We start from the raw sequence: 14856 nt of genomic DNA on the forward strand, positions 1-14856 counted from the left end.
CCGTGTAGTCTACGTACTAGTAGCTATAGCTTTTACACCGGGTATACTGATTTCGGCCTAATTTAAGGCGATTTCCTCTTTTTTCTACGCGCCCTCTATATCTTTATTAGCTACTACCCCTGCTGTTATTATTCCGTCTTTCCTATCCTCTCCTGTTCTTATATATATTACTTCTCCCACGTGAGTAGCCTCTACCCCTCTAGCCTTTATTATCTCTACTACCTCTCCCTCTATTATAGCCTCTATTCGTGTAGTTCGCGGCGTTACTAGTAGCTATAGGTTGAAGTTGTTCCCTCTATTAAATTTAATATTCGTTAAGCTTTCGTATAGTATCTCTAAGATCTAGGTCTTACGATTCTAGGGTAAGTACTATAGTAATCTAAGCTCCGAACGCTAGTAACAACTATAATAGCTTAAGATATATATCCTTATTAGTAAGAGGTTTACTATTGCCGCTGAGCTTTACTTTAAAGAGTAAGAGCCTTATAATATAGTTCTAAAGTGTTTCCTCCCCCGGGATAAACTTTATCTTAAAGAAATCGTCTCTTATATTAGTAAAGGCAAGACTCCCTTAAACTACTTTACTTTCATCTACGTGAATAGCTTCTTAGAGAGGCTTAGCGTTATTCAGTTTAATAATATCTCTATACTTAGGAAAGAGAAGCTTAGAGATTAAGTTAATAACTATTTTAAAAGCTTCCTTCTTTTCCTTAGCGTAAGTATTCTGCTAATTAATACTATTCGGCATACTAACTTTAGTAAGAACGTAATAAAAAACACTAGCCCTAGCTAGCTCTTATTTAGTCTTAAGCTCCTATTTAAAGAAGTTATCGAACTCTAGTAGAGTTTTACCTTTTAAGGCTCCGGCGACGTAGGGAATTAGTACTTTTAATTAGGATAATATCGTAGCGTAGTAGCAGATACACTAAGAGTTAATAAAGTGGAGATCTTAATAAAAATGAAGTTTTAAGGTCTTTTTCGATCGATTGGAATTGCTACTATGTCATAATTACAGTTGCATAAGGAGCTACTACAGAGAGAGAGAATCTCCTATATAAAGGGGTAGCGTACTCAGTAGTACGGCCTACAGTACTGAGTCTACGCCTATAATCCCTATATTTCTAATAGCCTCAGAGAGGCCTGAAGACGTCACACCATTCATCTTGCAAAACCTCCTCATCCTCACGTCCACACCATTCCTTGCAGCAAGCGTCTACATGAGTTTTGGAAGAATAATCAGGGCCCTCAATGCTCAACGCCACTCCATCCTGAATATCCGCTGGATGACAAAGATCTATGTTCTCGTTGACTTCGCCTGCATTGTCAGTCAATTTGTCGGCGCCATTATCCCAGCTTCCGGAGATCCAACTGCTCAAAAGCAATCCAGAATTATATTACTAGCTGGTTTGATCACTCAGCTGGTTGCTCTGATACTTTTCTTATTTACATGCTGGCACGCGTATGTTCGTCTCAGACAGAACCCTCCAGAAATACTCCTGAAAGGTGCTATCTTGAAATGGCGAAATTCTTTCATCGCTATTGAAATAGTTACTAGCTTAATGATAGTGCGAGGTTTGGTCCGGACGATTGAGTATCTTCAAGGCGAAGGAGGTTACATCATCACGCACGAAGCATTTCTCTATACATTTGATGCTGCGCCAATGGCCATTGTAATTGGGATATTTCTTGTGGTTTACCCAGGAAAGCTTGTTCGAGATGCCCGCAGTCTTAAGGAAGGGCAGGAAGGCAATTTCTTGCTTAGAAGTGCTGAGCGATAAGGCCGAGCAACATTTGGAAATCTGAATACGGAGGTGAGGAAAGTAAAAACGAAGTATAGGTCGCTATTAGATGTCAGTCCCTGGAGTTGTGTGACGTTGTATTCTTGGCAGCTGGATATTGGTGTTCATGTTCGGAAGCTCTCTTTTCTGTAGATTTGATAGAGTATTTCAGGCAATTCCAGACTACCCCTCCCTTGATTGTCGGGAGAATCTCCTAACCTGTCCATTTAAAATCCATTAAAATCCCTTAAAATCCCTTAAAATCTCGACAAACGCTAGACAACTGTGTGCTGATCCACTTGGGGAAGCGCTGTGATTTTCGGTCATAAGTTCAAGTTTCCCGGTCCTGAAAAACTTGAACGTCCTCCACAGTAGACGTCAGATAAGACTCAATCAGAATTGTGAAACGCCCGCAGCGCTGACGAGGCTCGGACCACCAAAATGCTTGCTGTGGAAATGAGTGCCATGTCAAGGATACGAGATCACTGATAGAGTCCCAAAAAGGCAAATTTGAATGCGAAGTACGAGCCCGTGGCTGAGCGTACCCACATAGCTTGGAGCCAAGACCTGGTTACGAGTCAACACACCCGAGACACCAAAGCTCCTTTCTAGGCCAACATCACACCCAGAGACAAGGATATCTTCGGTCCGCATTCTAGACACACTATTGCGAATTCGCGGATTGCCTCCGTTCACTCAATCTTGTGCATATTCTAAGATTTCTATTCTTTTATCCTAGCTCTAAACCTTTTATTTACGTATCATGATGTCCACAGAGGAAACGATATGTTTAATTTTGAATATGAGGCACTGCGACATCAAAGTTTATATTCTTGCCCAAAGTCTTCGGCTTGCATTACGAGTGTAACCATCTCAAAGATGGGGCCATTTTGACTTCAGCGAGTGCGAGAAGAACTATCCTTCTTCTGGCGCACCTTGGTTACTATTGGTTTCTCTAGAGCCAAGAGCCTTCAGACGCTCCCCTACTCCACGAGCAATCTCCAAACAGAAAGGCCACAGAACCTGAACCCAAGTAAAAGCAGTATCATCCCAATCATGCGTCTCCAGCGCTTTCCTCTCAGCAAGATCCCATTTGTCGTCCAGCTTCCGTAAAACAGTCAATTTTCGCGTCATCCATTTCCACAGTATTCGCCGAGCTGTTATCAACGATTCAGAATCATCGCACATTTCTCTATCAGCAAACCTATCTCTCGCTCTCGCTAGGCCTTGTTCGGAAGGCTTGATGGACGCTGAAATGATGTAGGCTAGCAGAGCGGAGAGGAATGCAAGGAGGAAGAAATATCCAATGTTGACGGTGCCAGAGTCTAGTTGTTTGATGTTCATGCCGAAGAAGGAGCAAGAAAAGCTGAGGGGAATGAAAACGAATGCTACGAATGTGAGTCTAATAAACATAATTAGTAAGTTCCAAGGCATGTATGAATGAATGGTCATACTTCCTGACTGAATCTGCTTGTTTGATTGCAGCTTTTGTCTCGTTGAGAGCATCCATCCCCTGGACTGCCTGCAAGTATGCTTGAATTTCGTGGTTCGTCCTCTCAGTTTGCACAATCAATGCCTTGTAGTCGTTTATCACATCCCGCCATGTCGCAGGCATAGAAGTTTCTAGTAAGCCTTGACGTGATAAGAATCGTGCCAAGTTATCCATGGAATACGTTAGTTCCTTCTGATGAGTTAGACATGTTCCCAACACGTTCTGGAACAGATGGCTGTTCCCAGACCTTGGGCCGTCGCTACTCCAGGTATGGAAATTGCAAAATCCTGCGAATTTGCTGAGGGATGATTGTATGTAAGGATACACGCACTCCATTTCCGGCACAAATTTACGGGTTTGAGCATTTGGGGGTAAAATGGAAGAAACACTCTTCTTGAGCTCAAACTCCATTAACCAGGATCTGTGCTCTAAAATTACGACTGAACTCCAATTTAGTCTCCATATTTGAGAAACGATCTGGACAAAACGACGTACTAACTGGGTTGTGTTCCAAGCCTCCCTTCCACATTGTCATATGACTAAACGAATCATATATGATCTGAAGATAAGGCACTCGAGAAGGGAGTGGAGTGGGAATATTACCCTTCCTCCATTTTTGTTGGAAGTCGCGATGGCAACTCAGACTGTAATGGTATTCGAAGAAACTCGGGTCTATCTTGTATGTCCAGCCTATCGCGTTGAGATATGATTTATGGATGTGATCTGAGGCTTGATGGCTAACGAGCAGGATCCTCGCCATGGAATCTGACGGTACTTCCGATAAAGCCTGAAGAAAATTGGGCGTGAGTTCAGCATCGTTAGACGGCGGGAATGACAGGATTCGTGCTGAAGAACTGGCGATTATATCGATGATGGAAATTTCAACTGCATCGGATCTACGACTGGGATTCGTGACCGGGTTGTCGTCGGCGGGTAGGTGTAAGAACTGATACAGCCACTCGTGCTCTTGGCGCGAGAACGTCGTAGCATAATCAGGAATGGGGTCCACAGCGGTCGGATTAGGCTCCATCGTACACAAGGCTGTAATACTTTAAAGCTGACTGGAGTTGAATGAATTGACAGCATCGTTGATGATTATATGTTGGCGTGTGAGCCAGGCGGCTGCGCCACCACAAAATGCCCTTCAGGCTTTCCAGCTGAGCGAGGCTGCCTGTGCTGAACACTACAACCCACAACTTCCAATCACACCTTTGATCAACGCAATAGTAACATCTTTCCCTTGCTCAAATCCACCCTCCTGCTTCGGGACGTGGAAAAACAAGACCCTTCTCTCGCCTTGTGCCCCATACTTCCTCCAGAACCATTCCATGCTCGTATAGTAAACAAAACCACAAACATAATTTCCAACATCATCACTGGTTCTAACATCAACTGGCTTGGGCTTCTCTTTACCCTTCGACTTTGCAGCACCCGAGGCTAAATTCTCTTTCCACCTGCCCAAAATCTCCTCAACATCCAGTGTAGTATCCAGCCTCGCCGGACTTTTCCCCCAAACTTTCTTCGTCTCAGCTCTCGTGAAAACCTTCCTTTTCTCATCCGGAATCTGATGATATCCGTCTCTATCCGCGCCTCTCTCAATGGCGAAATAGTCACGATCGGCAGCGAGGCCTATGTGGATGACTACATCAGGCTGATGCTCGTCGAGGAGTTTCGTGATTTCGAGAAGTGAATGATATTCTGCTTTAAGAGGCTCGGGAGGGACGATGATCCGGACGCCATCAACAGTTGATGGTAGGAGTGAGGCAATTTCCCAAGAGGGGTTGGTTTTGATGTTGAGGAATTGCTGGAGAATATTAGTTCGAGTTGGATAGTGGGGGACGGGGTAGGTACGCCAAAGCCGGTTACCAGGATTTTGGGCTCGTGGGCATCTTTAATTGCTGAAAGAATTATTTCATTGAAATTTGGATCCAGTAATATGTGTCTTGAAATATGTCGGCGAGGAGTCATTGTGAAGTGTCAGGTGCAGAGATGAAGCGCACAGCGATATATCTCGCTAAACCTCAGGGGCATGCTCCTGAATAAGCGAGCCTTTCTTTACTTGAATTTTGAGAGGCGAGTTGAGTTTCTTGGTTGCTGGTAAAGTAGGAAGGTCACTTAATTGTGCTCAAGCTATTAAAACAATAAGATTTTGAGATCATACACTGGTCTTACGTGTACTCTGACCACGATGACAGGTGTTTCCACACGAAGAGAATAATAGGCAGTTTGTTTACTTCCTCGGTTAAGGATAGTAGCAAGGGAAGCGGCCGGTTGAGCCACAGGTTCTTTGACGAATGCGATCTCATTCCAATTGGCTCTCAACTCCGCGGACACATATTGCTGGGTTCGTGGATGATCGAAAACGCCAAGTTTTCTTCAACTATCACGTGAATATATTTTCCTTCACAATTGTGGCTGTGCGCCGCCGTAGCGAGATTCTTCGATCGCCAAAGTCCACGTCACTGGCACAGTAAGACGCGTTCCATTGGACATGACAGGCAGCCTTCTCACATCTTTCAATCGAAGAAATTTCGAGGGTGACACCGGGAATTTGGGAGCCTGAGCTGATTGCGAGTGCATCGTTCTTCACAGATTTGAGTTTGGCACACCGCCAAATATCGCGAGGCTTCATTCGAGTAAGCTATGGAGGGATGCGTTGTTTTATATCGCCTCAGTATGGATGTTCCTCGTCACGAATTCTGCACTGCCTATCAAAAACACTTGGCAGGCTCCAGACCATGTTTCCTTCTCAGCACTGCCCTGCATGATAGCCTTGCAAGTATCGCCACCGGGACTCGGAAAGCCTCATTTGTGAGGGTTAAGGTAGATCACCAGCTTGTTTGGCAGTGGGGAAACGCAGCCTGATTACGTCTCTATACGCCACAGGTCTGAATCGTATGGACAATTTACCGCCTCGTCATGTCTGAACCCAGCCATTTGGACGATACCTAGGTACGATACAGGGAAGCCTAGCAAACCATGTGGCTTTCAGCATGTGCATGTGCGGCTCCCGGGCGTAGATGATGGGTGGAGAGGCTGGGGGTTGTTTGCTGGTATTTAATAAAGAAGGCCTCGCAAACTTCGCAGAATCTTGGTCTAGTTCTCTCCCTCTCTCTTTCGATCTGACCCAACATATCTGCCATTTGAAGTTTGACGGACGGACAATTCAGAGTCGTCAGAATGACGAAACAGTGAGTATGCTACCAGAATCTTTGATATTTGAAGCTAACACGTGACCTAGCCCAATATCCGTCGGCGCTGCCGTAGATGCGCAAGATTTCGCAGGCGAGCAACAAGGTCTGCTAGATCTTATTGACAAGCTTCAGTTCGCCCAACTCGACAATGTGAAACTTCCTCAGATCGTGGTGGTTGGAGATCAATCAGCTGGGAAGAGTTCCGTACTAGAAGCGATATCCTCAACACCATTCCCAAGGGAAGCTGGCGCTTGCACGAGATTCGCGACAGAAATCAGGTTGAGAAGATCAGACGAATTGAAGTTCGTGATAAAAATCATACCTGACAGAACTCGTCCGATGGCTGAGCAAAAACGACTTTTGGATTTCGGGAATCATGTGGATAAGACGGTACCATTTGATGTTCTCATGAGCCATGCAGTGGAACAGATCGCACCCAAACGGATCCCCGGCCGATTCGCCACGAGAGATATCTTGGTAGTCGAGAAGTCTGGTCCAACAGAGCCTCTTTTGACTCTTGTGGATTTGCCTGGTCTCGTCCGAAATGCAAACAATGATCAATCCGAGGAGGACATCAAAGCCATCAACGATCTGACGGACAGATATATGAAGAGTTCTCGGACAATCATTCTCGCAGTTGTCGGTGGAAATGGAGATTACGTCCAAGCACCTGTCCTGAACAAAGCTCGGAAATTTGACCCTTCAGGTTCTCGCACGATCGGTGTCCTCACCAAGCCGGATTTGACGGAATCAATTGGTCTTGAAGACAAGTTCATCGCTTTGGTCAATAATCAAGACAAACACAACGACTTCAAACTCGGATGGTACGTCCTTCTTAATCCTGGACCTCGAGATGTAGGACAGGAATGGCCAACGGCTGAGGAGAGGAAGGCAAAGGAGGACCAGTTTTTCAATAACGGCAAATGGGCATCACTTTCACCGAACATGTGCGGCGTGGCAGCCTTGAAGCAGAAGCTCAGCCAGCAACTTCAAAGACATATCGGCAAGCATGTCAGGACCCTCCGAGATGAGATTTCAAAGGCACTTCAGGAATGCGAGGCAGAGCTGAAGAGTATGGGTACTGGGAAGGATACGATCGAGGAGATGCGTGGTGAACTTATTGCACTTTGCTCCGATTCGAGTGATCTCGTCAAGCCCGCGGTCGACGGTACATTCAAGAATCCTCCTGGAAAATCTTTCTTCCCTAGAGGAGTTGATGCTCGCGGTACGCCAGCTCAAAAGCTTCGTGCTCGGGTCGTGGATGAGAATCGTCGGTTTGCAGCTCGTGTGAGATTGATCGGCCACAAACACAACTTCACACCTGGACCTGAAACGCAGAATCCTGTGCAGAGGGTTATAAAGGGAACGATGACCAAAGCACAGTTCGCCAAGAAGGAGGTTGAACCTCTGATCCAGCAGAATACCGGAACAGAATTTCCTCTCGATTACAACCCCCGCCTTGTTTACTCGCTTTTCCAAGAATATTCTGAGAATTGGCCAAGACTTGCTCAACAGCACAAGGACAATCTTGGTGTTATCTGTAGCGAGTTTCTGGCTGAAGTCATTGATGATGTTTGGCCACAGCGGATGCGTGAACCACTTCGGACCGAGTTCTTGGATCAGCAGATGAAAGAGATGCTGGACAAAGCTCGGGCTGAAGTCGTCAATCTGGAGAATGACCAGCATCTCGAGGTTCAGCCATACGACTTGGAATATACTGAACGAATTAAGCAGTGGCGTTCTGCCGCTCCACCCGAGAGCCCATACACTGAGGCTGAAGAAGTTTTGGAGAAGATGCTCATCCATTATGAGGTAAGTTTAGAAATCCATTTTACATAATCATCGCTAACATTCCTCAGCTTTCATCCAGAATTTTTATCACGAATGTAATTACCCAAGTCATCGAGCGCCATCTGCTGCAAGGACTATATGGGATCTTCGGATCAGTCAAGATCTATAACCTCAAAGATACACAGATCGAGCGAATTGCAGCTGAGAACAAAGCTACACGCGACAAGCGACTCGCTTTGAAGGCGAAGAAGGTTGCCATCGAGGAAGCTGGAGATATCTGCGCCAAACTCTCCATGCGCAAGGAGCTTAGGTCATATGAAGAAGATGATCTGGATAACGCCAGTTCCGACGATGAAGACATCCCCACGCCCTCCTCCGCGGAGCAAAGTCGAACTCAGCGAAGATCCCATAAACCGGTCCCAGAGCCGTCTCAGCAGGCTCAGCAGGCTCAGCAGGCTCAGCAAGCAGCTCCTATCCGCGCAACGCCAACAGTCGTTGATGTCAGCACCCCGGTTACAAACTACATTCCCGCCCGCGAACCCCGCGAGTACTCATCCACAGCCACACCAACGCACACTGGCAATGATTACTCGCGTACACCTGGCGGATGGAACGACGCCGAATACCACAATCCCACACAAAGTGAGCCACAATATCCTCCACCCCCACCACGTCGTCCAGACAAGCAGCGAATCGATGATCCATTCTATCCTGTCTCGCCACCTGATTCGGGGAGCAGAAGGAATTTTGCGGAGGAAACGACTAATGGAAATGGGAATGTGAATGGACATCGCTCGACTCCTTCGTATCCCGAGGTTCCGGTCAGAGCGCCGAGCACGAATAGTATTCCGCAGCAGCAGGATTATGTTGATGATTATGGGAGGGCTGGGCCAGGAAAGAAGACTGCGAGGTGGTTGAAGGGGATGAAGAATTAGATGGTGGATTTCGTTGATGTGTCAATTTTGTGATGGGACGGACGGGTCACTATTTTTGGGTGTTTAGATTGGTGTTTGTGGTAGGGTGTGGTCAGGTTTCGTTGCTCAGCGTTCGTTATACCACGCCGATAGAGAACCCTTATTATGTAGACAATAAATTATTTGAATACCAAAATATTCCAGCTTGTGCTTTCTCTCGTGTTTCTCAAAAATGCACACGCCGATCATCCAGAGTTCCCAATCCAAGTACCTCATCCAGCTACTTGAGTCCGATATCTGACGGATAGGGCAGCCCACTTGCAGCCCACTTGCAGCCCACTTGCAGCCCACTTACTCAAAGTTATTGCTGGCTAAATAATAGCCCTCAAGATAGAGAGTGATTCAACAAATTTTGGCATAAGCGAGCGAAACGGTGCAGGATAAACAATAGGCTCGCGAGGTCGGCGTTCAAGGAGCCGAGGCACCGAAGTAGAATCACGTGGATGAGATGCTTGACTGGTCCATCAACAAAGATAGCGCGGGACATGTTTATTTAATACTTTCCAACACTCAACACTTAACGTCAAACGTTTCCCGTCGATATTCGCAGTACAACTGTGACTTACCGACGAAATGGCCGCTCCTACCACGATCAAAGTGAGCAATCGCAGTACGTACATCCAGCAAACCGTCAATCCAGAACCTAACGTTTCCAGTCCCAAAGAAGCCAATCAAGAAGCTTCCTACCAGCATCGAAATCACGGAGAAGACCACTGTTCAAGATGTCAAGGAACAATTGGCCAAGAAAGCGGGTGGCATGGACCCAGAGCGCCTGGGAATTTACGATGCAGAGAAGAAGAAGCTTCTCAAAGACCGAAAGGCGCTGGTAAGCAGCAGTGAGGATGTGATGGTAGGAAAGGAGATCTTGGTGAAGGACTTGGGTATGTACCGAAGTTGCAGCTCCCAGTACTATCCTAACATATCCGCAGGTCCTCAATTATCCTGGACAACCGTGTTCATCATCGAATACCTCGGCCCAATCCTCATCCACCTCGCCTTTCCCCTCCTTCTTCGACCATATCTGTACTCCTCCGCCCCTCCGCTCTCCTCCTCGCAATACCTCTCGATGGCTATGATCGTCCTACATTTCATCAAGCGCGAGTACGAAACTATCTTCGTCCACAAGTTCTCCCTGGCAACAATGCCACTTCTCAACATCTTCAAGAACTCTGCCCACTACTGGCTCTTGTCTGGCCTCAACATCGCGTACTGGATCTACGCACCAAACTCCTACACCGCAAAATCCTCTCCAACCATCGATTATATCAATTACGCTGGATTGGCGCTGTATGTCTACGGAGAAGTCTCGAATTTCATCGCACACCAGACATTGTCGAATCTGCGCTCAAGAGGAGGAACAGAGAGGGGCATACCGAAGGGCTATGGATTCGGACTGGTTACTTGCCCTAACTATCTATTTGAGTTGATTGCATGGACTGGAATTGCGATTGTGAGCAAGAGTGCTGCGACGGTTATTTTCAATGCTATTGCGTGGGCGCAGATGCATCAATGGGCTATCAAGAAGGAGAAGGCGTTGAGAGCGGAGTTCCCGGATAAGTATAAGAAGAAGAAATACGTTTTGTTGCCGAGTCCGGGTGCGGTTGTCAAGTATTTGTTGGGTTGAAGAGATGTGTGGGAGATAGACTGGGACTGTGGGGAAGGTAAGGCGTGGGGAAGGCTCAAAATGGTGAAGGGAAGAAGGGAAAATAGAGGCTCTACTTCGAGACTGAGGCGCCTTGCGGAGTCCGGGTATTGCTTATCACTCGAATCCATGTGCGTGTCCAACATATCGGATTGACGAACGGCCCATGCAAAGCCTGGTTCTGTGACCCATCATAATCAATATCTGTTACTTTTAACTCTCGGTTACAATTCTAGGTCCGTTACAATATCCAAATACGTCAACAACAGAATGAAGGGACAACCAGAGCCGCATTTCTGTTCCTTTAACATCTCTCAAGGTCTCTCGTCCTCGTCCAAGGCAGGACTGTGCTTAGCAGCTACAGCTCATGAACATACAATCTGAACAATGAAGGGTCTGGTGGGAGAGCCTTTCTTTCAATGCCGAAGGTTTCTTTCAGACGATATTACTGCTTCCGTTCATCTAATCGTTAATGCTACTTTTCTTGCGCACATGCATTCTCCTGTTTGTTGCATTGGCAAATTTCTCTAGCATCTTCTGGTTTGGTGCCTACGCTGAAAAGTCGTCTCTTCTGGCAAGGCTTGAAGCAGGATGAATGCACTGGGTCTTCACAAATACTTGATTTGCTTGCCACTCAGACACGATTGGGTTTTCTTTCGTAGTCATTATCTTCTCAATACTTTAACTTGTCTAATACCGTTTGTGTTCCATTCTCTTCGCTTATTCTGCATCTCATCTAATCTAATCAATCTCCCCCTTTATCCACCCCTTCGTCCTCCTTCCTCGCAACACACCCCTCGGCCCTTCTCTCCTTTCGAACGATAGCTCGACTGATTGTTCTTACTCAGCTACACAAAGTGGTTCCTAGTGTCCTGTCGTACAAGCAGCAGGGTGACAGCTGACAATTACCGATTCTTTGATTGGTCAATGCACAACAACAAACCACCTGTGCCCTTCACGCCGTCACAAAGGACTTGCGAAGTGGGATGTCAGTCTTGTCTAGACATTGGCTCTTTGGCTTGTATTGGAGCGAGATTGATGCGGTTGTGAGGGGCAAGATGTCACTGGAAATATGCAGACATCCTGCCGCGTCGGTTTCACACTTTGAGCGGATTGGAAGACCTTTAAGATGCACCTCCCTTCTCGCCTGCTCTCTTTCATCTCATTCAAAGGCCCGTTGTTATAACAGAAAACCGTCCAGGTAACGGCACTCTACCTGCACGACAAGCACTTCATCTTGCACAAACCGGAACTACAAAGAAGGAGATTTTCATCTCGCTAGTTCGAGAATCACTCAACGGCTATGTCTCAAACACAGGAACATGAGTACAAGTACGACTGTACCCCGGCTAGGCCGCTGCCAGTACCAGTGCCTGCACCACCACTGGCATCGGGGAAATTCGATACTGGGCACGAAGACGAGGGTTACGGTTACGGCTACGGGATTGGTTCGAAGGATATCCCGTTGGAGAATCGGAAGATGGGGAAGTGGTATGGACCGTCTTTGAGAGGGGAACTTCCTCCTCCTCCTCTTCCTCTCCAACGAGAACAAGATCAGGGAAACCAGGGGACGAATTTCAGGCTGGAAGCTGTGCCTCGAGTATCGTCAACTTCAACACTCTCACCGCGCCATACGAGCGAGACCGTGAGTACCGGTACTTCCGGTCTGGAATCTACTTTTACCTCAACTGCTGCTAACTCGACGAATTCATCAACGTCAACTCCACGTTTGAAGGGTGTAAGGATGGGAAGAAGGCGGAAGGGAAGTCACGGGGACGAAGAGGAGGGTGGCGAAGCTGGACAGGGAGGTGATGGGAATGGGAGTGAGCAGGTTCATGAGGAGTATCATACGGATCATGGACCAATTGTGAGGGATATTATCATTGGAGGCGCGGATGGACTTACGGTTCCGTTTGCGTTGACGGCAGGGTTGAGTTCGTGAGTATCCTCCCCTTACAGTTTTTTGTTCGGACTATTTCCTCTGCTCGCTTCCAATTCCTGTCCCCCTTTCAGGTAATATGCGAGAAAGCTAGAACCAAGCTGACATGACGATCCTCCAACAGTCTCGGCTCAACCAAGCTCGTCATCATCGGCGGCCTTGCCGAACTCTTCAGCGGCGCTATCAGCATGGGTCTGGGCGCCTACCTCGCTGCCGTGACGGAACGCGATCACTACCTTTGTGAAGAGCAGCGCGAGAGAGACGAGGTGCGGAATATGCCGGAGCAGGAGAAGGAGGAGTGTTATGTGGTTTTGGAGAGGTATGGAGTGGCGAGGGAGACGCTGGGTCCGGTTGTGGATGCGTTGGCGAGGAGTGAGGAGAGGTGGGTGCAGGTACGTTAGATTGAGATTCTTGGGGTTTTTGGAGGGGGAGAAAGAGTGGGTGAGGAGGGGAGAGCGATGGCTGACTATTGAAGTTAGTTCATGATGGATTTTGAGTTGAGACTGGAGAAGCCGAATGTTTCGAGGGCATGGATCTCGGGTGCTACGATGGGCCTGTCGTATTTCGTTGGTATGTTCTTTTCCATCGGTACTTCTGCCTCTCTCGCCACTCTCGCCTCATTCAAATCACATCTATCCACCCAATCCTCACTTCTCATCCTCACTCCTCAATCCCACCCTCATCTTCATTCCTGTAACTTCATCCTCTGGGGTCTCAACTAATACCACAAATCCAGGCGGTCTCATCCCCATGATCCCCTACTTCATCATGTCAAACGTCACCCATGCGCTCTTCGTCTCCATCGCCGTTACGATCGTTGTGCTCATCCTATTTGGCTTCGCAAAGAATTATATCATGATGAGGACTACGAGGGCGGGATTCTATGGCGCGGCGCAGACGCTGGTTATTGGTGTTTTGGCGGCGGGGACGAGTTATGGGATTGTGAGGGCGATTGATGAGAAGGGTGGGAGAATTGGGGTGGTTTGAGATGGTGGAAGGGGGCTCATGATCATTGGAGAGGATGGGATGGGATGGGGTTCTTTTTGTGAGAAGTTTTTGGGTTGTTCACCTCGTGTGATGGTGAGATGACAAGACTTTTTTTGTGTTTTGGAGTTGATGAGTTGGGAAGATAGTTGGGTTGACATCATCTGATGTATTGCATACCAGACTACCGGTAGACAAGACTTTTCACGTATTGAATGACCAGCAGCGGGCCGGTCCTTCGCTATGCTCTTCGGATCATCAGCTGAACTCTCTCTAGAGCCCGTTTGTTTGACAGCTGTTGACAGCGCTTTGATATCTGTGCAGAGTTAGCTCGAGACCATCGTACTACAGGAGGGACTTTCAATGTCTATGAGACCTCGAAGGACTGCTACTCTCTGCGTCTCTCAGCGGTTCGGACTAGAGAAGTTCAAGCTTGCAGCTCGGATCATGTTTTGACACAGTTGATAAAAGGACTCCATCGAAAGTGGCTATAATACGCCCAATATACCGATCTGCGCACCTCCACCAAAGAGAGGTCCGAGCCAAATCTCGAAACCATTCTCGCTTGTGAGTGGATAGATCGGCCCTGTCAGTTTTGAGGTGGCTTGCAAGTCAAACAACTCTATTGCGGCTTGTGCCATTTTGTAAATTTTGCTAAAAACTCAATGGAATGGAGTTTAAGTCAATATAAATTCACAAATGCTAAAATGCAGTGTCGTCTAAACCACGTGTCGGTACCTGAAGCACCTGATGCTGTACCCCTGGACTAGTGAGGCTGGCCACTGATATTGGGGCCTTGTTACAATAGAACGGTTCTGATAACACACCGATAGGGACTGGCCCTGGGGGTTGAGTGACCAGGTTAGGGTCGGACTGGTTCTGTGCAAACGAGAGGGCTGAGAAGGACTCCGTTTTTTAATTTCAACGACACTCGATCCAAGGAAATCAATACGGTATAGTGTACAGAATTCCATGAGACTCTCGTTACACGTATCAAGCGTGCATTGAAGATCTGTATCGTTATTCAATAGGATTCTGGGATAGTCGATAGTGTATCAATAT

General features: G+C 47.2%; 6 protein-coding genes across 6 annotated transcripts; 4 read left to right on the forward strand and 2 right to left on the reverse strand.

The window, feature by feature from the left end:
- Nucleotides 1–1127: 1127 nt before the first annotated feature.
- Nucleotides 1128–1983, forward strand: ONS95_007057 (uncharacterized protein). The gene has a single exon (XM_058500550.1). It carries the CDS (start codon nucleotides 1218–1220, stop codon nucleotides 1776–1778), a length of 561 nt encoding a protein of 186 aa, XP_058349366.1. The 5' UTR covers nucleotides 1128–1217; the 3' UTR covers nucleotides 1779–1983.
- Nucleotides 1984–2693: 710 nt separating this feature from the next.
- On the reverse strand, nucleotides 2694–4300 carry ONS95_007058 (uncharacterized protein; the record flags this gene model as incomplete). The annotated part of the gene is made up of 3 exons (XM_058500551.1): nucleotides 2694–3180; nucleotides 3233–3710; nucleotides 3766–4300. The coding sequence occupies 3 exons, from the start codon at nucleotides 4298–4300 to the stop codon at nucleotides 2694–2696; spliced, it is 1500 nt and encodes a 499-aa protein (XP_058349367.1).
- Nucleotides 4301–4453: 153 nt separating this feature from the next.
- ONS95_007059 (uncharacterized protein) lies at nucleotides 4454–5238 on the reverse strand (the record flags this gene model as incomplete). Its single annotated transcript, XM_058500552.1, has 2 exons — nucleotides 4454–5074; nucleotides 5122–5238. The coding sequence occupies 2 exons, from the start codon at nucleotides 5236–5238 to the stop codon at nucleotides 4454–4456; spliced, it is 738 nt and encodes a 245-aa protein (XP_058349368.1).
- Nucleotides 5239–6366: 1128 nt separating this feature from the next.
- On the forward strand, nucleotides 6367–9340 carry ONS95_007060 (uncharacterized protein). The gene is made up of 3 exons (XM_058500553.1): nucleotides 6367–6461; nucleotides 6512–8276; nucleotides 8324–9340. The coding sequence occupies exons 1-3, from the start codon at nucleotides 6451–6453 to the stop codon at nucleotides 9188–9190; spliced, it is 2643 nt and encodes an 880-aa protein (XP_058349369.1). The 5' UTR covers nucleotides 6367–6450; the 3' UTR covers nucleotides 9191–9340.
- Nucleotides 9341–9802: 462 nt separating this feature from the next.
- On the forward strand, nucleotides 9803–10853 carry TSC13 (3-oxo-5a-steroid 4- dehydrogenase; the record flags this gene model as incomplete). The annotated part of the gene is made up of 2 exons (XM_058500554.1): nucleotides 9803–9839; nucleotides 9886–10853. 2 exons carry the CDS (start codon nucleotides 9803–9805, stop codon nucleotides 10851–10853), a joined length of 1005 nt encoding a protein of 334 aa, XP_058349370.1.
- Nucleotides 10854–12174: 1321 nt separating this feature from the next.
- On the forward strand, nucleotides 12175–13797 carry ONS95_007062 (uncharacterized protein; the record flags this gene model as incomplete). Its single annotated transcript, XM_058500555.1, has 4 exons — nucleotides 12175–12809; nucleotides 12935–13202; nucleotides 13290–13380; nucleotides 13547–13797. 4 exons carry the CDS (start codon nucleotides 12175–12177, stop codon nucleotides 13795–13797), a joined length of 1245 nt encoding a protein of 414 aa, XP_058349371.1.
- Between the last annotated feature and the right edge of the window lie 1059 nt (nucleotides 13798–14856).

Source organism: Cadophora gregata (genome assembly GCF_030347475.1).
Source record: "Cadophora gregata isolate MNR1 chromosome Unknown scaffold_19, whole genome shotgun sequence".
Classification (NCBI taxonomy): domain Eukaryota; kingdom Fungi; phylum Ascomycota; class Leotiomycetes; order Helotiales; family Ploettnerulaceae; genus Cadophora; species Cadophora gregata.

What these genes read in the sequence shown, in the direction of transcription:
- ONS95_007057 (XM_058500550.1), top strand. Translation starts at nt 1,218, where the DNA reads ATGAGTTTTGGAAGAATAATCAGGGCCCTCAATGCTCAACGCCACTCC.
- ONS95_007060 (XM_058500553.1), top strand. An exon ending in AGATGCTCATCCATTATGAG is followed by an intron (nt 8,277 to 8,323) that starts GTAAGTTTAGAA and finishes AACATTCCTCAG; the next exon opens with CTTTCATCCAGAATTTTTAT.